We start from the raw sequence: 25,105 nt of genomic DNA, 5'->3' as shown, positions 1-25,105 counted from the left end.
AAAGCCAAGCTAAAAAAAATTACTATAAATTCTACAATAATCAAATTTACTCAGAGAACTGGAGCATAATTTATTAAAACAGTATTTCAAGACAACTAAACATGATTTAACCAAAACAAGAATATCATCTTCAAACTTTATCCAGAAACCAAGTCCAAGTGGCACCTCTCCTTGTTTGCTTTTGTGAAATTCTCCACTCAAAAGCAAAAGGTACTGACCAAGTCTCGCATTTAATTCATAACCAGATGTTTGTCAAACAACATTAGAGCACTGACAAATACTGGTGTATTCATAGCAACTTACAGAATCCACAACAAACTCACAGATTACAAATGAAAAGTGGATGACATTTCATTTTGTCCAGGACCATTCTGAAATCTGAAGAAAAAAGGAGGAAACCCAGAAAAAAGCCATATATATTGTGAGAAGAGATGTTACATATAAAGGTCAACTCAACAGGATGACACTTGTGAAGGTTAAAAGAGGGAAAGATAATTTTGAAAGAGGCCCAGCGTATTTGGTGGAAAGGGGTTCCTTCTTCTTCTTTCAACACACCGGCCGTATCCCACCGAGGTGGGGTGGCCCAAAAAGAAAAACTAAAGTTTCTCCTTTTACATTTAGTAATATATACAGGAGAAGAGGTTACTAGCCCCTTGCTCCCAGCATTTTAGTCGCCTCTTACAACACGCATGGCTTACGGAGGAAGAATTCTGTTCCACTTCCCCATGAAGGTAAGAGGAAATAAACAAGAACAAGAACTAGTAAGAAAAATGGAAGAAAACCCAGAGGGGTGTGCATATACATATATGCTTGTACATGTATGTGTAGTGTGACCTAAGTGTAAGTAGAAGTAGCAAGACGTACCTGAAACCTTGCATGTTTATGAGACAGAAAAATGGACACCAGCAATCCTACCATCATGTAAAACAATTACAGGCTTTTGTTTTACATTCACTTGGCAGGACGGTAGTACCTCCCTGGATGGTTGCTGTCTACCAACCTACTACCTATAAAGGGGTTCCTAACATGAGAAAAAAGAATGTTGTCAATGTTAGCAATATGAATACTTCTCTGATGATTTCAGTCAATTGTAGCAGACAAGAGTACTGGAGAAGATAATAGGAACAGGAAACAAGAGCAAACCCTCAAAGTATCAGAGAAAATATGAACTACAATGCTGAAAGTGAATTACAGTACAGTAATTTTACAAAATGAAAACTTACTTTATTGAAGGGTGAAATGAATTACTACAAAGAGTGAGAAAAAATGGATGACAACACCTGTCTTCACTGGATACGCAAATGGGTTTCCAGGAGTAGCAAGTCCTTTCAGCATGTGAGTAGGCAGAGATTATGAAAACAGAGAAATATCCCAGATAAAGAATAAACTGAGGACAATAATGTTAAGAGTTTAGAAGTCGAGGATCAAAGACACAAAGGGTGTGGATTTCAAAACAAGAACCTCTTAACAATTGGTCACTACAGAAAAGGTAATAATTTTGCCTTCTACTGTGTACAGACTTGCAGTTAACAGAAAGAGAATAAAACCAAACTTTAAGTCTGCTACAACAGTAAAGCATCTCTCTGTCTTGGTACATATTTTTATCCAAAATGAAATTAAACACTGATAAAAAGAGTGAGGATTTAAAAATAATTAATAATACGTACTGTAAAAGATGAATCCAATATACTGTACTGTATATGAGTATATAATCAATGATACCTATTAAGTTATATGAGCACTCAATCTTGATGATCTAAGACAAGATTAATGTGCTATATAATTTCTGAGGGAGAAACAATAAGGTTCGTATAATGAAAATGCATTTTATGTTTGCCTATTTGTCAAAGTCTTATTTGTCTTTTTACTAATTGATACAGAAGAAGAGTTTATTATCTCCTGGCTCCCAGCCTTTTAGTCACCTCCCACAACACACATTGTTTACAAAGGAAATGATGATAACCCACTTTCCATGGAATATGAAAAGAAAACCCATTGCTGAGAGAAGGCTGGAGACAGTGAAAATATATCTGAAAGCAATGTGTACAGGAGTACACATTGCTTTCAAATATATCATAAGCAGAAATTAGAAGAGTGAGTGGGGTTACAAAAAGCATAATTCAAGACGCAGAGGAGGGGTTGTTGTGGCGGTTGGCAGTTTAGAAAGGATGGAGCAGAAAAGGATGGCATATAGGGTAGGGTATGTAAATCCATGGTGATAGAAAGAAACTGAAGTGGTTGTCCAAGGAAGGATTGAGGAAAGCAGGGGAAGGATGTTCTAAGTGGTAAAGGCTTAAGCATTTAACAGGCATATTAGCATGTTAGACTGGAGTGGAGACAAATGGCATTTAAAGATTTACATGGTGTTTGAATTTGAGCAAGGTAGCATTTATGAAGGGATTCATGGAAGTTGGTTAGCCAGACTTGAGATCTTGAGATGGAAAATACAGTGCCTGCACTCAAAAGGAAGGGTGAGGATGCTGCTGTTCAAAGGATCATCTAATTTGTGATGCCTGCACACTTCTGCCAGGACAGCTATTGAATAAATGATGGTGAATGTGTTTCCTTTACTGAATCACTCTGTCTTGGTCAGAGAGAGCCAATAGGGTAAAAATAAATAAATAAAAAAAAAGATTAAAAGAGCACCTGAAATAAAAGATTCACATAAATAAGAAAAGACGTCAGGACGAATCAACACCTGCTTTTAGATAACCGAGAATGTTATCACAAGCTTCGATCTCGAATGTGTATGAAAAATCCTCCATACGAAAGTTTGGAGAAAAAAGAAGAAATTCGAAGACATTTTCTCGTGTCAGCACATCCTCTCTGGCATTGTAAAAAAAAATTATGCCGTTATCCACGAAACATTAAAAATCTTAAAAATAAACCATGAGCGAATGACAATCTCACCTGCAGCAGTCTCACGCTTCTGCTCAATTTGATCATCCACCAGCACACTTTGACGTTCCTTCAGGTACTTGATCAACTTGTCCAAGTCACCCATGGAGAGAGGACGCATCTCGAGTAAATCATGCAGCAAATTGCGAATGTCTCGAGGTACAACCTCACGAATATTCCGTTGACGAGCTTTCTTGACATAGTCTCCAAAATTTTGTTCAATTAAACGCAAAGCATCATCAACCGGCATGTTGCGGTGTTCTGTATAAAATGAAAGAATCCATTATGCAAAAGATCATAACTGTCCTTTCAGAAAAGGAAGCTTTTCCATAACTAAATGAGTCAAATAAACTTGTACTCTGAAAAAGTACAAACAATTAACATGCAAATTATGCCAAACCAGGTTCAACCAATATCTAACACTGTACCTGGAAAACAACAGTGTAAAATACTTGAGAGACTGCTATATCTTCCCTTTGCATTTTCACAAGCAGTTTAAAAATAAATGCGAATAATAATCTTCAAAATCTGAATGCCTTCTAAATTTAGTTCACTTGATATAAAGTATGTATAAGTTTTCTTTTTCCTTCCTAATTTCATTTTTTTTATCTTTCTTTAATCCTTCACATTCTGCAAAACCAACCCCCTTCCAAATACTTTCTCTTTCAACTCAAATTTAAAAAATTCAAGCCTTCCAGACCCCTCTATTTTTTGCTTTAATAAATTTTATCTTGCTGAGAGAATAAGTCACAATACTGAGACTGGAATAATTCCAAAATTACCCACATATCAGAAATAAAGCTAAATGTTTCAATCTGTCTTAGAAGATAATCAAGTTATGAGAATCAAGACTAAACTGGTCAATGAAACTTTTCAGATGACTGAACACCAGGACATACACAGTCAAGAGGCTTTCTCTCTCTTCTTTAAGCTAATGGAAGAACTCAGTGAGATGCTACATAAAATATGCTTACCTGTTCTGTCCTTGTCATCCTTAACCCTTAAATTGTCCAAACGTAGATCTACATTCACTCGTGTAGCACTCCAAACGTAGATCTACGTTTTATTTTTCGTGCCTTCAAATTTGGCGAAATAGGCCTGAGTCACCTAGACATAAGAGAATGGGTCTGCGCACTCAGTGTGCGCAGTATGAAAAAAATCAGGGACACTGGGGTACCGTGTGGTAGCACCAGTTAGTTTCAGCTCCATCTTGGGTCAACATCATGGCAAAGCCCCGTGATTCACTTATGCCTCATCGTATTAACACTGTAATATTCTTGGAAAGTGAAATGGAACACGAGTTTAGTGGATCTGACACCGATATGGCCACTAATGATCAAGGAATTAGTGAAACTATTGATGACAACCCAGATGATCCTCAACCCATCACCTCTGGGGTGGCCAGTGTGGACAGTGTGAAGTGTGTGGCCAGTGTGGCCATACCAGACCCTCAGCCCAGCACTTCTGAGATTGCCAGTGTGTCCACAACAGACCCTCAGCCCAACACCTTTGGGGTTGCTAATGTTACTACCCAAAAGATAAGATAAGATAAGATTTCGTTCGGATTTTTAACCCCGGAGGGTTAGTCACCCAGGATAACCCAAGAAAGTCAGTGCGTCATCGAGGACTGTCTAACTTATTTCCATTGGGGTCCTTAATCTTGTCCCCCAGGATGCGACCCACACCAGTCGACTAACACCCAGGTACCTATTTGCTGCTAGGTGAACAGGACAACAGGTGTCAGGAAACGTGTCGAATGTTTCCACCCGCCGGGAATCGAACCCGGGCCCTCCGTGTGTGAAGCGGGAGCTTTGGCCACCAGGCCACCGGGCCACAAAGGCAACTCCGCAAGAGGAAATTATCATATTCCATGTGTTATGGTGTTGATAATAGCAAGAGTGATACAAGTGAAGATGAAGAAATTGATTTTACGTCCATAGAGGATTCGTCGAGTGAAAGCGATTATATCGTTATTCCCCAGTGAAACATACTTTTAGGCGTCGTTCCCCTACATTCAGGCAGTGTGCCATATGCAGTCGGCAAGGGTCATGGCAGGTCACGATCCAAAACCCAAGCCACTGATAGTGATCATGAAGGAGAATATGCTGGGATGGAGGAAGAGGAGGTGGATGACATGGTATCTGAACCTCGTGGCACAGTGGATGGGCAGACAAAGGACAGCCTGGCACCCTCTCAACTATGTGCTGCCTCCACTCCTGTCCCTCCTCCTGCTCCCCCACACCCCATGCCATAAGTAAACCCTGCACCATGTGACTGCGAATGGAACTGGACAGAAAGTACACCATTCATGCCACATCCTTTCAATTTTGATGCCAGTGGAAGTGGCATCATGCCACAATGTCCCATCACAAATGAGTCTACAGAGTTAGACTAATTTCACATATACTTTGATGAGCCTATAATGAACCTGATAGTTACCCAGACCAACATGTACTACTGGTATACAATAGTCAACATAGATGTTGCAGAATCGTCACGGCTGAGCAGGTGGAAAGATACAACTGTGGCTGTCATGGCACTGTCATGCTTATGCCACATACTTCTAAGAACAATATAGCACACTAATGGTCCACAGACTACTTCATCAGTACTCCAGTCTTCCGTGGCCTCCTTCCCTGCAACAGATTCACTCTGTTGCTATGAGTGTTGCACTTCTCAGACAGGAATACGACAAACCGAAATGACCTCCTATACAAAATCCAGGAATTGTGTATGTATCTGAAGCAAAAATTCAGTGCCTACTTGTATCCATTCAAGAGCATTGTTGTTGACAAGTTCTTAATTCTGTTCAAGGGACGACTGTCATTCAAACAATACATACCAAGCAAACGTACGTAATCGCTTTGGTATAAAACTCTTTGTTACGTGTGACTGGTATTGTGTTGGATGTCATTATCTACACAGGGAAAAATACACCCGACGATACCAGGCGCATGTTGGGCATCTCTGGGAATGTTGTTTGCAAGATGATGGAGCCATACCTTGGCAAGGGCCATGCATTGTTCACCGACAACTGTTATAAAGTCCTATGCTTTCCTGAATTCCTACATGTGAACAATACTGATATATGTGGAACAGTGAGAGTTATAGAAAACACATGCCAAGGTTCACTGGAGGAAGTGTAGTGCAAACGTTTCATCATGGCACTGAAGTGGCATGACAAACAGGACGTGACGCTGCCATCAACCATCCACAGACATGAGATGTTACAAACAGACAGACTGAGCAGGGACAATAATGAACATATTATAAAGCCAGCTGCTGTCGTTGACTATACGAACAATCCACCAGTGCTTTGTGAGGGACAGAAAAATCGCAGTTAGGAAACAGCCCACTGGAAAGAGATACTTCATCTCTACAGAATATGACCTTAAAACTTTCCTAAGTGAAGCTGGATTAACAGAATCAGAGTAAGATGCAGCTAATACCCACTGTCCACCATTAGTGTTATACTGCCATAAATTTTGTCCCCCCCCCAAAAAAATTTCCAATACCCCAGCTACTTTTGAATGTCACTGCTGTATCCAATGACCATTCTACCTCATAGTCTTAATTGTGTTTAATATCTACAGAATCTCTCTCCTTTTTTTACTTCTTACCACTTCATTGTTCTATCTTATTTTAATTGAAACTAACCATAGCTTCTCCTCAGTTATTCTGCCTCACTTTAAAAAATACTCTATTGCCCAATTTTATTTTAAAATCTCTATTATTGCCCAATTTTACTTTAAACTGTATTGACCAACCTTATTGTAAACTTTTTATTATTGCCCATTTTTATTTTATATTTTAGTGCCCAACTTTATTGCAAACTTTTCATCTTATTATTGCACTATTATTGCACTATTCTAGTCTTGAGTTAATTACCCAATCTTATAATTGCCAATTTTTACCAATATTTTATTGCCCAATCTATTTTACACTTTTTATTATTGCCCTTTTTATTTGTAAAGTTTATTACCCAATTTTATTATATACTTTATAATTGCCCTATTCTATTGTAGACTTTATCACCCAACTTTATTTTACTTTTCTTAACCTTTTGTTACCAATTTTTAAGTTTGTATATTCAACTTCAACTTTAATATTATCCTGTGTACCATCTTACTATCATATTATAACCAAGTCATTGCCATTTTTTATTTTTTTTTATTATTTTTTATTTTCTTTTGCTACCTTAACTTGTGTATTTTGTCTTGTCAATTTCAATCTAGTTATACTCTAGTTCTTGTTAACAACATATATTAGACCTTAGTACAATTACAAGTGAGAGTCTTGTGCCATTTTAAATTAGTATTTTTTATATTATTAGATTAAACCTAGTTGTACTTTAGCTCATTCTAACTCAATACATAGACAACACCAAATTCATTATATTAGACCTTAGTGCAATTATAAGAGTGAGTCTGGTGCTATTTTTAATTTGTATATTTATATTTTTAGTTTATACTTAGTTGTACTTTAGCTCATTCTAGCACAACACTTACACAACATCAACTTCATTATGTTTATTAGTGACCATACTCTATATGACCAAAGTGCTTTAGCTATTTACTTGTACAAACTTCCCACTACTACAGATATCAATACTAGAACTCAACACACAATTCAGGATATAAATAACCACAATTTAAACTTAGAAGATGAATGATCACGTCGACCCTCATATAAACCTCCATAATCTAACACGCAATCAAAACCTACTGGAAAGTAACTGCCTTTATTACACAGCATCACAAGCCAGCACTATCCTAAACAATGCTAAAAGTCTATCAGTTCTTAACTACAACATCAGGTCCTTAAGCAGACACTATGATGACCTCCTGGCACTCCTTGAGTCGCTAAAGACACCCTTCTCCTGCATTATTCTTACTGAGACCTGGCTTAAGCAGGACACAATAGATATCTACCCTCTAACAGGATACACAGCAATCCACAACTACAGACCATACCAAGTTGGGGGAGGTATTGCAATCTATTACTCGAACCAACTATCTTGTGTTAGCACCAATTGCTTTAGTGATGAATATGGGGAATACATTTTTGCTAATTTTACTGTAAAAAACCTTAAGACGCCTATAACAATCGGTGCCATTTACCGGATACCCCACACAAACATCCCAAATTTCAGTGAGAAATTAAAGTCACTAATAACAAACAGACAAATGAACAAGCACCACCTTCCCTTAGCTGGAGAATTCAATATCAACATTGGCCTACTAGATGATCAGCCTATAACTGATTTCATCAACAATATGAACAACACACTTCTCATACCAACAATAACTAAACCAACCAGGCTCACTGAGACAAGTGCAACCATAATATACCACATATGGACCAATATACTAGCCCCCCTTAAGTCAGGGATAATCACAGACAGCACTACAGACCACTACCCTACCTTCCTCTTAACAAACAGTAAACCACCACTGGAATACAACAAAGTTTCATTTAGACTCCATGATGAGGCCTCAATAAGGAAGTTCACAGCAGACCTAGAGACTGTTGACTGGCCTACAGAATTCTCCAAGGCCAATGGCATTGATGATTGGACAGACATTTTTCTTAACAAATTACTTAGACTATACAACAAACATTGTCCTATAAAAACGAAACAGATCACGAATAAATGGCCCGGTTGCCCATGGCTAACCAGCAGCATTGTGAAATCCATTGATAAGAAACACCAATATGAAAAGCAATATAGACAGGGCTTAATACACAAAGATATTCTTAAACACTATTCATCAGTTCTCAAAAAAGTAATAAAGAAAGCCAAACAACTGTGCTACTCTAGCAGATTCACTGACACAAGAAGAGATAAAAAAAAACCTGGAAAACACTTTCCCAGATTCTGGGGACCCACAAACTGAAAAAAAAAAACAAGAATATTGTCCTAACTAAACCTAATGAAACACCACTGCATCCCACTGAAACAGCTAACAAGATAAACAACTTCTTCTCAACCATAGGATTTAATCTTGCCAGTAAAATCCCACGTACCAACACCCATGCCGGGGATTATCTAGATTGGAATTTCCCAAATTCCTTCTATCTTGTACCAACTGAGCCCACCGAAGTCACTGAGATTATAAAGTCACTTAAAAATAACTCAGGGAACCTGTCTCATGTCCCACCATTATTGTACAAGCGAGTGGCCCATGTCCTTTCGCATGCTACTTCAATACTTTTTAACAAGTCACTAGAAACTAGCACCTTCCCGAAACTACAAGACAGCAAGGGTTACACCAATACATAAAGGTGGAGACCCTAGAGATGTAAACAACTATAGGCCAATATCAAACTTACCATTGCTATCCAAAATCTTCGAGAAACTCGTGCACAGGAGACTGTATTCATTTATAACGGCACAAAACATACTCAACCCCTGCCAATTTGGATTCAGGAAAAATAAAAGCAGTAATGATGCAATTGTAAAAATGCTAGATCTGCTTTACACAGCACTGGAAAATAAGGAATATCCACTAGGAATTTTTGACCTAAGAAAACTTTTGACACAGTAGACCATGGCATCCTACTCCACAAACTTGACCATTGTGGTATAAGAGGCCATGCGCTTGCACATTTCAAATCCTGCCTTACTAATAGGTATCAGTATGCCACCATTAACCCTTTCAGGGTTTCGGCCGTACTAGTACGGCTTACACGCAGGGGTTTTTAATGTGCTAGTACGCATAAATTCTAGCGCCGTCAAATCTTGCGGGAAAAGGCTGGTAGGCCTAGATGTGAGAGAATGGGTCTGTGTGGTGAGTGTGTGCAGTAGGAAAAAAATCTGGGACCCAGTGGTGCATTGTGGGAACACCATCATTGTAAACAATGTCCGCCATGCCTCGCAGTAAGAAGTTCCTCACTCCTCGGCGAATTGGGGCACTTTTGTTCCCCAGTGACAGTTCTAATACAGATGGAAGTGCCAGTGAAGATGAGTTTCAAGGTTTTGGTGAAGTTCGGACCGGAACTAATGCCATAATATCAGTAATAGTGAGGAAAACCCACACGACCCTCAGCCTTCCACCTCTGGTGCTGGACCGTCTTGTTCACGTTCAGTCGTACCAGAATCAAAGAGGAAACTCCTAATTTCCCAAATCCCAGACTCAGATGTGAGCATTTGTGATGATAGTGATAGTGAATATGAACTACAAGCTCTTGAAACTAGTTCCAGTAGTGATAGTGAAGTGCAATATTCCCCAGTGAAGTGTCAGTATATACGACGATATATGCGCTCTGGTAGTGTGCCATATGCTATTCCAAAGGGAAGGAGTACATCTCGGAGTAAATCCCATGGCTGTACAACAGGAACAGACAGTGAAAATGACGATGATAGCGTTGCAATTGGGATGGAAAATGTGCATGGTGGTGGTAGTGGTGGTGAAGGCCATGAGGCACCAGCAGTGGGCCATGCTGCCACCCACGCTGCCACCCACGCCGCTGCCTCAGCTGATCAACAACAAAGGCCACCATCCCCCACCCACCTACCACACCAGCCTCCACAACCACAACTACCTGTCATTGTCCAGTACCCACCAGCAGACCGCACCTGGGATTGGCAGGAAGCTGTCAATTTTGTTCCAAATCCCCACCATTTGATGACAGCCAAAGTGGAATACGGCCATCCTGTACACTTGGGAACAATGCCAGTGAACTGGAATGTTTCGAGTTATTTTTTGACAAACCCCTGATGGAAAGTATTTTCATGGAAAGCAACACATACTACGAGTACACGATGGCAAACGTAATACTTTCACCAAAAACACGTCTACACCAGTGGAAGGAGACAACTGTGGCTGAGATGTATCTTTTCTTTGCTAAAATAATGCTTATGCCACATGTGTATAAGCACAGTGTGAAATCATACTGGTCAACAGACTGCCTGATTGCAACCCCAGGTTTCAGTGATATAAAGCCAGTGAATCGATTTGTGCTACTGTTATGTATGCTTCACTTCTCAGACAAAACCAGGCCTGACAGAAACGACAGGTTATATAAGATTAGGCATGTGTTTGTGTATCTGAAAGAGAAATTCATTAAGTATTTTTATCCCTTCAGGAAGCTTGTAAATGACGAGTCTTTGATTCTGTTCAAAGGAAGACTCTCTTTCAAGCAGTACATACCAAGCAAGAGGAAATGCTTTGGTATAAAATTGTTTGTGATTGTTACAGTGGTCTGGTATTGGATATTATTGTGTACACTGGAAGTTATACATTGCAAAATACCAGGAAGTTATTGGGCATCTCTGGTCATGTGGTTAGAACAATGATGGAGCCATATCTTGGTAAGGGGCATATATTATATACAGATAACTGGTACACAAGCCCCACACTCAGTGATTTTTTGTGAGTGAACATGACAGATGTGTGTGGCACAGTGCGTGCAAATCGATAACACATGCCCAAGTTTGACACTGGCACTTGTAGAGGTGAGGTGCAGGCGTTTGCTGCCAATGACATCATGGCATTTCGGTGGCATGACAAACGAGATGTCACACTGCTGTCATCAGTTCACCCTAATGAAATGGCAGACACTGGCAGGCAGCATAGAGAAAGCAATGAACCCATTCTAAAACCTGCAGCTGTGATGGACTACACCCTCAATATGCGTTCAGTGGACAAATGTGACATGCAGATTGGGTTTGCTGATTATGTCCGCAAGAGTTATAAGTGGTACATAAAACTCTTTTTACATCTTCTGGACATTTCCATGCTGAATGCTTATACTAATATGTTTAAGATGAGGACCAGAAACAAACCACCATATGGCGAATTCTGTTTGTCTGTCATCAGACAAATAGTATTCAAGTACCAAGGAACAGCACCTGCAATAGACTGCCCACCAAATTTTCAACAACTTCCTTCTCGTTTGAAGCATGGTGATCACTTCCTGGTAAAAGTGCCTGCTACTGCTTTCAAGAAGAAGGCTCAAAAGAGGTGTTATGTCTGTGCACATACAAGAAAACGCCCACAACAACGCAGAGACACTCGTTTTATGAGTGAAAAATGTAAAACACCACTGTGCATGACAATGTTTCAAAGACTTCCACAGGCTGCAGAACTTCTAGAAACATTCCCTGTGGCTGTATGTGTGTATATAAAATATAGAAAAATAGTAATAAACAACATTTCATATCGTTTGTTTGTGCAAATATTTTTTGTAAACAAAACAATGACAACAGTGCTTACGCCCTTATTGTGTAGTATTGAAAAAGAAATAACTTACAAAAAACTGATCATACTGGTCTCACAGGCCATAAAAGTTACTTGGAAAAAGAAAAATTAAAAAATAATAGAAATTAGTACATAAGAAAGTAAATAAAAGAATACCGGATGACGGCAGTCAGCGATGTTGCCACACGGTGCCCCTTTTTCATCAACTTCACGCCTCCATATCTCGGAAAGTATTGATGGTAAAAAATTTTTGTTTAGCCTATAATGTTCATTAAAATAAACTCTATTTTTTCATAAGAAAAAAAATTCTTTTTTTTTTGAAATTTGGCCGACCCTGAGAACAAGTCTCTGACAGGGCCTGTCGACCCTGAAAGGGTTAACCCTTTGAGGGTTTGGGCCATACTAGTACGGCTTACAACCCATGGTTTTTGACGTACTAGTACGCCTAAATTCTAGAGCCCTCAAATCTAGTGGGAGAAAGCTGGTAGGCCTACATATGAAAGAATGGGTCTATGTGGTCAGTGTGCATATTATAAAAAAAATCCTGCAGCACACAGTGCATAATGAGAAAAAAAAAACTTTGACCATTTTTTTGGAATAAAACAGCGACTTTGCACTGTATTTTCGTATGGTATTTATTGTTGTATTCTAGTTTTCTTGGTCTCATTTTATAGAATGGAAGACATATTACAGAAATTGAGATGATTTTGACTGGTTTGACAATGAAAAGTTCCTTGAAATTGAGCTCAAAGTAGCAGAAATGTTCGATTTTTACCAAAGTTCAAAAGTAAACAAATCATGCCAAGCATCCAATACACGTTAACTGGTGAGTCTAATATTATTTTGCAAGTGCGCCAATATTAATTATACCATTTTTTACACTAATGCAGTAGTCTGCATAGCAGTAAATCTTCTATTTTTTGTGAGAATAAAAATTCAAAGAGGAAAGCAAAAGAATATAAGAAGGGCCTTGACACATGACTAATGAACAGAGGAAATGTCATTTTAGTGCCAGGAATGTCTTTCTTGTTTATTCTGGACCCTATTCGGAAATTGGCATCTTTTGAAATTTGTGTGAAATTGGCAAAATTGCTAAATTCTGACCACTGTACTGGATAGTTGAAATTGATAAATGGGTGGTTTCTTGCACTCATTCGATAGAAAAAAAATGGAGTTCTCGCGAAATATTCATGTTTTTTGTCGACTAGTACAGTGTAATTGGCCGAAAATGGGGCTCAAAGTGGGCAAAATCGCCAAAGTGTAAACATCGCCAAGACCGCTAACTTCGCGAGAGCATAATTCCGTAAGTTTTCCATCAAATTTCAAACTTTTGGTGCCATTATGATCGGGAAAAGATTCTCTATCTTTTGATAAGAGAAATTTTTTTTTTTTTTTTAAATTTGGCCAACCCTGAGAACGAGTCTCGGAGAGGGCCTGTCGACCCTCAAAGGGTTAAAGACACAGCATCATCAACACAGCCACTTGATACTGGAGTTCTGCAGGTAAGTGTCCTTGGACCCCTGCTCTTCCTCATTTACATCAATGATCTTCCAAACGTATCCCAACACCTGAAACCCATTCTCTTTGCTGACAACACGACTTATGTTATCTCTCACCCTAATCTTGCCACCCTCAACACCACTGTTAATGAGGAGCTGCTCAAAATATCAACTTGGATGACAGCCAATAAACTTACACTTAACACTGACAAAACCTACTATATTATGTTTGGTAGCAGACCAGGTGCTGCGCAACTTAACATTAAGATCGACAGCACTCTAACTGCCAGACAAAATGAGGGCAAATTCCTAGGCCTATACCTCAACAACAACCTGAATTTCAGCACCCATATCCAACACATATCAAAAAAAGTATCCAAAACAGTTGGGATCCTCTCCAAGATACGGTACTACGTGCCGCAAAATGCCCTTCTCACACTATACCATTCACTCTTTTATCCATACCTCACCTATGCTATTTGTGCTTGGGGATCAACTGCAGCAACACACCTAAAGCCAATAATAACCCAACAAAAAGCCGCAGTAAGAATAATCACTAAATCCCATCCCTGGCAACACACCCCCCCACTCTTCATAGATCTAAACTTACTCCCTGTTCAGAACATCCACACTTACTACTGTGCAATCTACATATACAGGACCTTAAATTCCAATATTAACCTTGACCTAAAATGCTTTCTTGATAGTTGTGACAGGACCCACAGGCATAACACCAGACACAAACATCTCTACGACATTCCCCGTGTCCGACTAAACCTTTACATTATTATAATCAAAAAGAAGCGCTAAGCCACAAGGGCTATAAACCTTTACAAAAATTCAATATATGTCAAAGGCCCTAAAATCTGGAACACCCTACCTGAAAGCTCTAGAACTGCAGACACATTCATCACCTTCAAAACTACCGTTAGAAAACATCTTATATCCCTGATACACCCCGTCAACTAACTACATAAAAACCACCTGGTGGTTCACACTTACACTCACTCACTCACCCATTTGACTATAAGCAGAGAAATACATATCTTAATCTTAAAATAATGATTCCTAACTAGTCATAAGTTTGCCTGTGATACTCCAATATAGAAACTATGTTATTATTTTTTTTATTATCACTGTCTTGCCAGAAGGGTGCTTTACACTACAGTTTTTAAACTGCAACATTAACACCCCTCCTTCAGAGTGCAGGCACTGTACTTCCCATCTCCAGGACTCAAGTCCGGCCTGCCGGTTTCCCTGAACCCCTTCATAAATGTTACTTTCCTCACACTCCAACAGCACGTCAAGTATTAAGAACCATTTGTCTCCATTCACTCCTATCAAACACGCTCACGCATGCCTGCTGGAAGTCCCAGCCCCTCGCACACAAAACCTCCTTTACCCCCTCCCTCCAACCTTTCCTAGGCCGACCCCTACCCCGCCTTCCTTCCACTACAGACTGATACACTCTTGAAGTCATTGTTTTGCTCCATTCTCTCTACATGTCCGAACCACCTCAACAACCCTTCCTCAGCCCTCTGGACAACAGTTTTGGTAATCCCGCACCTCCTCCTAACTTCCAAACTACGAATTCCCTGCATTATATTCACACCACACATTGCCCTCAGACATGACATCTCCACTGCCTCCAGCCTTCTCCTCGCTGCAACATTAATCACCCATGCTTCACACCCATATAAGAGCGTTGGTAAAACTATACTCTCATACATTCCCCTCTTTGCCTCCAAGGACAAAGTTCTTTGTCTCCACAGACTCCTAAGTGCACCACTCACCCTTTTCCCCTCATCAATTCTATGATTCACCTCATCTTTCATAGACCCATCCGCTGACACGTCCACTCCCAAATATCTGAATACATTCACCTCCTCCATACTCTCTCCCTCCAATCTGATATCCAATCTTTCATCACCTAATCTTTTTGTTATCCTCATAACCTTACTCTTTCCTGTATTCACTTTCAATTTTCTTCTTTTGCACACCCTACCAAATTCATCCACCAATCTCTGCAACTTCTCTTCAGAATCTCCCAAGAGCACAGTGTCATCAGCAAAGAGCAACTGTGACAACTCCCACTTTATGTGTGATTCTTTATCTTTTAACTCCACGCCTCTTGCCAAGACCCTCGCATTTACTTCTCTTACAACCCCATCTATAAATATATTAAACAACCATGGTGACATCACACATCCTTGTCTAAGGCCTACTTTTACTGGGAAATAATTTCCTTCTTTCCTACATACTCTAACTTGAGCCTCATTATCCTCGTAAAAACTCTTCACTGCTTTCAGTAACCTACCTCCTACACCATACACCTGCAACATCTGCCACATTGCCCCCCTATCCACCCTGTCATATGCCTTTTCCAAATCCATAAATGCCACAAAGACCTCTTTAGCCTTATCTAAATACTGTTCACTTATATGTTTCACTGTAAACACCTGGTCCACACACCCCCTACCTTTCCTAAAGCCTCCTTATTCATCTGCTATCCTATTCTCCGTCTTTACTCTTAATTCTTTCAATAATAACTCTTACCATACACTTTACCAGGTATACTCAACAGACTTATCCCCCTATAATTTTTGCACTCTCTTTTGTCCCCTTTGCCTTTATACAAAGGAACTATGCATGCTCTCTGCCAATCCCTAGGTACCTTACCCTCTTCCATACATTTATTAAATAATTGCACCAACCACTCCAAAACTATATTCCCACCTGCTTTTAACATTTCTATCTTTATCCCATCATGTATTGTGCCAAAACAAAAGCATTCACATTGCTAAACTCACAGACTAGTATTTAGTCACTTAGTATTTAGTCAACTTACTCCACAATTTGTAATAATTTAGGGATAAGAATTTATTTAAGTTTGCCCAAAATGCCTAGCTATGCTAGGTGTTCTAGTGGCCCCCTCTGTAATTAGTATTTTATTACATGTAAACCACACAATAACCAAAATCTGTAAACCCCACATTGTAATCCTTATAGAGAATAAACTCTGACTGATTGATTGATTTACACTAGTCGACAAGTGTGACATGATAGGGTTTGTTGACTGTGTGCGTAGGAGTCGCAAGTGGTATATAAGTGTTTTTCCACCTTGCAGACATTGCAATACTTAATGCCTTCAACATGCATGAAATAAAGACTGAGAAGTGACAACGCGATATGTGGAATTCACCCTCAATGTCATAAAGCAGATAGTGAAAAAGTATGGTACTACACCTGTACCTGCCCCTCCACAGCGACCTGTCACCACACAACCAGAGGGGAAAGTGCCCAACAGAATAATCCCTAACTGTTACTGCCTGATACTGATACCATCTACCCCAAAGAAGTATTCTCAGAAAAAGCGTGTTGTGTGTGCTTACACTACAAGGCGACCCCAAGTGCGAAAAGACACACGATTCATATGTCAGCAATGTGGGGTGGCACTCTGTATGAATCCATGCTTCTTTGAGTATCATAAAATGGTGAACTTCTAGAAACATAAACGGGACCTGTAAACACCTTGTAGAGCCTCTCCTCACTTAGTGATGTACTTGTTTACCGACGATTCAGACTTACGATGGGCTCTGACCAATATGCATACCTAAGTAGTGTATATTAGAGCTGATTTCCTCTACTGTGTTTATTCCAATATTCAGTACACTACTGTATAAACATTTAAAAATATACGTACTAAGAATGTTACGAATGGAGCAAAGGTGACATTAAAACACTATCAAAGATGGCTGACACAAATCTACTACCATGTAGTATACACCTTGTTTAGCGACAAATTCGTTTACCGAAGTGGTCTTTGGAATGGAACTCTGTAGTTAAGCGAGGAGAGGCTGTATATATATGTAAACAATAGTATGTGATTGAACCTGGTGTACAAATTCATCTATCAGTGTGAACATGTATGTTTGTGACAGTATGATTACTAATTCAGTACCAAACATTTGTGTCTCAACAAGAATTGGCTATGAAATCAAAAGATCTGCAACAAAACATTATTATCATAACATAAAAACAACGAAAATTAGAAAAGCAGAAGTGCTCCATGTTGCTGACACCTCATCATTCAGCGCCAACTTCGCGGGCTTATATCTCGGTAAGTACTGACCCTAAAATTTTTTTTAATCCTATAACATGTAGAAAAATCTCCATGGGGAAGTGGAACAGCATTCTTCCTCTGTAAGCCATGCGTGTCGTAAGAGGTGACTAAAATGCCGGGAGCAAGGGGCTAGTAACCCCTTCTCCTGTATATATTACTAAATTTAAAAGGAGAAACTTTCGTTTTTCCTTTAGGGCCACCCCACCTCAGTGGGATACGGCTGGTACGTTGAAAGAAGAAGATGTAGAAAAATGCACTATTTAAAAAAAAAAAAAAATTCCAAAATATTCAGAGCGCTGCAAGAGTGAATGTAGATCTACGTTTGGACAGCTTAAGGGTTAAAAATTTTGTTCGTCTTGGAAACATGCACTAAATCATCCTACTCCAAAGAAAGGCGAACATTCCAACCCTCCTAGTAAGAGTCAAATATATTTCCTTAACTACTGTTATCACATGAGTATTCACATCTAAAACATCTTAAAAACAAGGTGCATTATATATTTATATATACTGCCACAGGGGGAACTAGTTACAACAAGTATATTTTCTTCTTCTTTTCAACAAACCGGCCACATCCCATGGGTTATTTGTGAAAAGTAATTATCCAAGGAGAGGATAATGAAAATATGACTCGGCTAACCCAAGATATAGTTGGCCCCTCAACATTATGCAACACTGAATACATTCCACCATGAAGGAAAGCATTCGCTGCCTTATATGAGTGACTGCAACAATAATGACTAAAGTGTAACTCACTGTGACTATAATGAACTAGAAAGTATTGATTTTAGTTATAATGACACAAGAAATTTTAGGATGTGTGCTGCAGCATGCTGTTCATGTCGTCCCCCCTCCCCTTTGCCAAAAGCACAGCATAATTTAATGACCAAACAGCTATAATTTCTACTCAATCACTCAACCTTTGAAGTGCAGATACCTAGAAGTGCAGTGTTTCTGAAATACTTGGTAGCATCAACAGCGAAACCACACTAAATACACAACTTCTCATCCAATCAGTGAAGTTAAGCAACACTGGGTTTAGTTAGTATTGTACATGGTTGGGTGACAACCTGGGAACACCAAATGCTGCTGGCAATCTTTTTGTCACAAGCCAAGCATGGCCCAGGGCATGCCTGCAGAAGTATATCAAAGGTATACGAGTATGGTAACCTATGATACGGTACCATACTTAGAAAATGCATTCAGTGTCCGCCAACACTGACACAGAAATACACATGTAACAATGGCCTACCCAACCTCCTGGACCAGAAATGGACATCTATCCCTTTCTCATCTTTTTTTTTTTTTTTACCTCAACAGCCATCTCCTGCGGTGGAAATAAATGGTATAAAATACCGACACAATGGAAATATAAACACATATGCATTCCCACCAACTCCATTGCCAAACATGTTTCCAACATCTTTTCCAATACATCATTCCAAGTATCTACCTCCACAACCACAACCATCAAGGACATCACCAGTAGTAGACAGGACAAGCCTCCATCCTCTGCAGGGGTATACATAATCCCTTGTAATGACTGCAACAAATTATATGTGGGTGAAACATCACGAGACCTCAAAACACGTATTTCAGAACACCAATATGCAAGCAGGACTGACAATACAAGGAATGCCTGTGTACAACATTGCAATTCACACAACCATTTAATTAACTACAGAAACTCAAGACTTATCGCCACAGAAGACAACACTCAATACCGAAGAATCCTGGAATCATCGTTTATCTCTATAACCAACAATTTCAACCAGAACAACGGCTTCTATAACATAGCTGAACCACTCGCCAAGAAACTTCTTCATCGCTATCCCACATAAGAACATAGAACACTGCAGAAGGTCTACTCACAACTTGTCCAATACCCCTGCCAAGCTACCCAAGACTCTATAACCCCATCCGGTAGATCATCAGATGCAGCATTCTCCACCTGACCTCAACATTCTGAACATGACTATAAATACTCCCGTACCTTCCACCCCAGGTAGATCTGTGTGTGACTTGAAAAAGCCCACTGTGTGGGTGAAACGTTGTCAATAAAGGATCACATTATACTGCATATGTGTTTATATTTCCAGCCATCTCCTGCCTTGACAGGAGATGGTACAGAACATATGTAGTGATATAGATGACAGAACAACATACCCAGTCCATAATAGAACACAACCTATAGCCAAGATTGTCAGTGCAGCATCACATGGTAAAATCAGTCATGCCAACACAAGAAAAGCCTACAACACAGCAAGGCATGCCATGAATGCTTCACCCCCACAAATTCTCCCCCAAGCATGGCACTGGTGTGATGACGCATCCTTCAGTCTGCATTTATTCAATTTTGATGGCTCTGATTCTGGAATTCAGCCAAAATGCTTTATAATGAATGAATACATAACACTGAATTACTATTTCTGTTACATAAATAATTATCACAAGCATACAACTTAAAATACTTTGGTATTTATAAAATTTAAACTTGAAAAGTTGTAAGTATAACAGGTACTAAAAATATACCATATTTTCTTTACTAGACTATAATGCCATTATATACCTTTCTTTTACTATTGACAGAACATGACTACTCCTTTAAAATAGGTTTAGATCATTATTATGAATGGTTTTCCTGTTTTCTAAAAAAATGTGTTGCCTTGCAATCAAGGCAAGATAACCTAAAGTGTACACATTACCATATTGGTAATTACATTCAGCCGTCTTTTCACACCAGCATGGACATCATTCTCTAAAGACCTACTAAATGGTAGCATACTCCCTTATCTTTCACAGTGCAGCAACCATAATATCCAACAACAAAACTTGAGTCTAGTTTGCTGGTTTTCTGAATCTTGTGACAGATACTGCAGCACAGTATCAAGCTTGCATTTCAATAGCACTTCAAATTCCACTAACCACCTGTCATACTCAATCTCAAATCTAACACATTCACATACATCTTCATGGATACTAAAGCTACTACCTCTCAAAACCTCATTCATTTCCTCCTTCCAACCCTTCCTCAGACATCTCTTATGCCTAATTTTATCAACCATAGATTCATAAATGCTCTTGATCAACCTACTTTGCTGTCCTTCTACATGATCAAACCATCTCAACTGGACAGCCTGTGTGTCCACACACTTCCTCACTTCTCACTCTCTACATAATATTTATAAATTTCTCTCAGATGAAGCATTTCCACTTCCTCTAGTCTACATCTGACAGCCTACATGCTGCAGCATTCAAAATTGTGCTTTGCACTCATATAAAAGCTATACTTATAATACATTCAATTATTATATGTTTCCTAATGCCTTTCTTTCTTTCTTTACACAGATCCCTTAACATTGTTCCTATATTCTTTCCCTAATCTCTTCTGTGATTTAACTCATCTTACATTAACCCATCCACTCTTAAGTAAACACCATATATCTCATTCTTTTATATTCCAATCTGATATACAACCTTCTCCTTTCCCAATATTCTTAATCTCATCACCTTGTTCTTTTTCTGTGCTCACTCAACTTTTGTCTTCTACACATCCTCCTAAACTCCTTTACCAACTTTTCTTCTAAATACTTCAAAAGCATTGCATCATCAACAAAAGAACAACTCTCACATTATATTTGATTCATTATCTTTTGTGCCCACACGTTTAGTAATTCCCCCCCCCCCCTTTTTTTAACACACTGGCCGTCTCTAACCAAGGCAGGGTTACCCGAAAAAGAAACACTTTCACCATCATTCACATTATCACTGTCTTGCCAGAAGTGCAAAGATATGACAGTTTAGATGTCCTTCTAAACAGCAAATATCCCAAACCCCTCCTTTACATTGTAGGCACTGTACTTCCCACCTCCAGGACATCATCTTTCCCTATCAAATGCTATCTTCACTGAAAACTATTGCTTACTATCTCTTCTCTTAGCCCTTTGGGGGTTTCGGACGTACTAGTACGTCTTACAACCCAGGGTTTTTGACGTACTAGTACGCCTAAATTCTAGCGCCCTCAAATCTAGTGAGAGAAAGCTGGTAGGCCTACATATGAAAGAATGGGTCTATGTGGTCAGTGTGTGTAGTATAAAAAAAATCCTACAGCACACAGTGCATAATGAGAAAAAAAAAACTTTGACCGTGTTTTTGGATTAAAACAGCGACTTTGCACTGTATTTTCATATGGTATTTATTGTTGTATTCTAGTTTTCTTGGTCTCATTTTATAGAATGGAAGACATATTACAGAAATTGAGATGATTTTGACTGGTTTTACAATGAAAAGTACCTTGAAATTGAGCTCAAAGTAACAGAAATGTTCGATTTTTACCAAAGTTCAAAAGTAAACAAATCATGCCAAGTGTCCAATACACGTTAACTGGTGAGTCTGATATTCTTTTACAAGTGTGCTGATATTATTTATACCATTTCTACACTAATGCAGTAGTTTGCATAACAGTAAATCTTATTTTTTTTTTTTTGTAAGAATAAAAATTCAAAGTGGAAGGCCAAATAAATATAAGAGGGGCCTAGGGATGTGACTAATGAACAGAGAACTTGTTATTTTAGTGCCAGGAATGTCTTTCTTGTTTATTCTGGACCCTATTCGGAAATTGGCATCTTTTGAAATTTGTGTGAAATTGGCAAAATTGCTAAATTCTGACCACTTTATTTGATAGTTGAAATCGGTAAATGGATGGTTTCTTGTACTCATTCGATAGAAAAAATGGAGTTCTAGAGAAATAGTTATGATTTTTGTCGACTAGTACACTGGAATTGGCCGAAAATAGGGTTCAAAGTGGGCAAAATCGCTGACGCGTAAACATTGTTGAGTCCGCTAACTTCGCAAGAGCATAATTCCGTAAGTTTTCCATCAAATTTCATACTTTTGGTGTCATTATGATTGGGAAAAGATTCTCTATCTTTTCATAAGATTTTTTTTTTTTTTTTAAATTTGGCTGACCCTGAGAACAAGTCTCTGAGAGGACCTGTCGACCCCCAAAGGGTTAACAACACTATAGCTTTTTAAAACATAATACCTGTTCCATAATTTTACATCACCAGCCACATCACTTCTTTATTCACACTGTTGTAGGCCTCCTACAAATCTGTAAATGTAACAAAACAACTCCTTATTATTTATAGCATACTACATATTTATGTGCTTAATTACCTCTTGATACAAACATCCCAATTTCTTCCTAAATCTATGTTGTTCATTGGCTAAAATAATTTCTGCATTTTTTCATAAATCTTTTTAACAAATCTGCATTCTTTAATATAATTTTTACACTCTCTCCCTCGTTTTTTCTCTACAGAAAGGGCAAATGGATTCTCTCAGCCAATGTTTAGGTATCTACCCCTTCTTTCATACATACATTAACCCCTTGACTGTCGCAACCCCAAATCCTGAGGTGTCTCCTGGTGTCGCAAAAATTTCCCAAAAAAAAAAAAATTATTTTTTCTTATGAAATAATAAGAGAATCTTTTCCCGATTGTAATGACGCCAAAAGAATAAAATTTGATGGAAAACTGATGGAATTACGCTTTCGCGAAGTTAGCGACCTCGGTGATATTTACGAATTGGCGATTTTGCCCACTTTGAGCCCTATTTTCGGCTAATTTCATTGTTCCAGTCGACCAAACTCATAGCTATTTCTTTAGAACTTCATTTTTTCTATCGATTGAGTACAAGAAACTGCCCATTTACCGATTTCAACTACCCAATAACGTGGTAAGAAATTTGCAATTTGGCCAATTTCACGAAAATTAAAAAATACGAGTTTCAAAATAGGGTCCAGAATGAACAATGCAGACATTCTTGGCTCTAAAATAACATTTTCTTTGTTCATCAGTCATGTCTCCAGGCCCCTCTGATATTACTCTTGCTTTCTATTTTGAATTTTTATTCAAACAAAAAATAGAAGATTTACTATTATGCAGACTACTGCAATATTGTAATAATTGTATAAATAACATAACCCACTCATGACTGCATATTAGAATGGGTACTTGGACATTTATTGGAAAATTACATCATTTGTTTACTTTTGAACATCGGCAAAAATCAAACATTTCCCCTACTTTGAGCTCCATTTCAAGGCTCTTTTCATAGTAAAACCAATCAAAATCACCACTATTTCTATAGTATGTTTTCCATTCTATCAAATGAGAACAAGAAAACGAGAATACAACCATAAATACTATACGAAAATAGACCACAAATTCAGCATTTTAATTAAAAAAACTGTCGGAGTTTTTTTTCCTCGTTATGCACTGCGTGCTCCAGGATTTTTTTATATGTTGCACACTGACCACACAGACCCATTCTCTCACATGTAGGCCTACCAGCTTTCTCCTGCTTGATTTGAAGCCACTAGAATTTGTGACTATACGTATATACATCAAAAGCGGTGGCTCGTAAGACGTATATATACGACCAAAACAGTCAAAGAGTTAAACAAATGTACTATTCCAAAAACTATATTTCCTCCTGCTTTCTTCATCATAGTCTTTCCTCCATCTATCCCTGCTGCCTTTCCCACTAAACTTCTTGATGTACAGTAATTCCTAAGACAGCTAATTCACCAGTTAACTAACCTTTTAAGTTTTCATCCATCGTTTAGCTTACTGCTGCAAAGCTACAGCTTTCACACACTCATACTCTCTAAGGAATCTGTAAATTTTATAATTCGTCACTTGTAACTCCATAATGCAGAACTCCGAAAATACTAGTATGTTCACAAGCAACTGCTAAACCCACAAGTATCATACAGCACTGAATAATGGAATAGGTGGGTTTAATCATGCTTGACACAAGAAAAAAAAAAAGAGTGCAGTTTCAAATCCTTGATCAAAAACCCTTCAGTAGTATCAAGGCTCTTTCCTTGAAGGAAGAATTGTACAGAACTCACAAATTATTACCTTTCCTTACATATTTCTGGTGTTGGTTCTAAATCAGTGTACCATATTATTAAACTTTCCATCCACTGCCATTATGTAGAACAAAATACCATTTGATATCCTGCTGGAAATATGGCATCTGAAAATATTTTGGTCAGCTTTGTCTCTGTGACAGCTACAATATTTGGGATTACCTCAGCTATCTGTTCTTCAAACTCATCACTGTTAATAACATAAATAACTCTTTTATGTGCGGGTTATTTGTGTATCATCACTGTTGTCTGATAATCCATCTGCATGTGTGTACCACACTCTGAGCCTACTTTCCCTTGCCATACACTGGTTTGCACTGTCTACACTTTCTTCGTGTTTCTCATCTGACAAGAGTAGAAGTAGGGCTGGGGTTGGTATGCACATCATTACCAGGAGATGAGTTAGGAATAAGGTTGTAGGCAGGAAAGGGTGCGAAAAGGA

The 25,105-nt window shown here is 38.7% G+C and overlaps 1 protein-coding gene across 3 annotated transcripts in view; it reads right to left on the bottom strand.

Moving 5' to 3' along the window:
• Positions 1–25,105, bottom strand: part of Neos (nuclear receptor coactivator protein neosin) — a 172,944-nt gene that overhangs the window by 39,402 nt on the left and 108,437 nt on the right. For 2 of the 3 annotated variants that reach the window (XM_053793816.2, XM_053793817.2), the window contains exon 8: positions 2,911–3,159. The exons of the other annotated variant lie outside the window; for it this stretch is intronic. In XM_053793816.2, coding sequence (XP_053649791.1) covers positions 2,911–3,159 — 249 coding nt within the window. The remainder of the gene's footprint in view (positions 1–2,910; positions 3,160–25,105) is intronic. 3 annotated transcript variants of the gene reach the window in all.

This window comes from Cherax quadricarinatus, chromosome 65, assembly GCF_038502225.1.
Source record: "Cherax quadricarinatus isolate ZL_2023a chromosome 65, ASM3850222v1, whole genome shotgun sequence".
In the NCBI taxonomy this organism is placed as follows: domain Eukaryota; kingdom Metazoa; phylum Arthropoda; class Malacostraca; order Decapoda; family Parastacidae; genus Cherax; species Cherax quadricarinatus.
The sequence above is the reverse complement of the archived record's forward strand: the minus strand, read 5'-3'. Positions and strand labels throughout refer to the sequence as shown.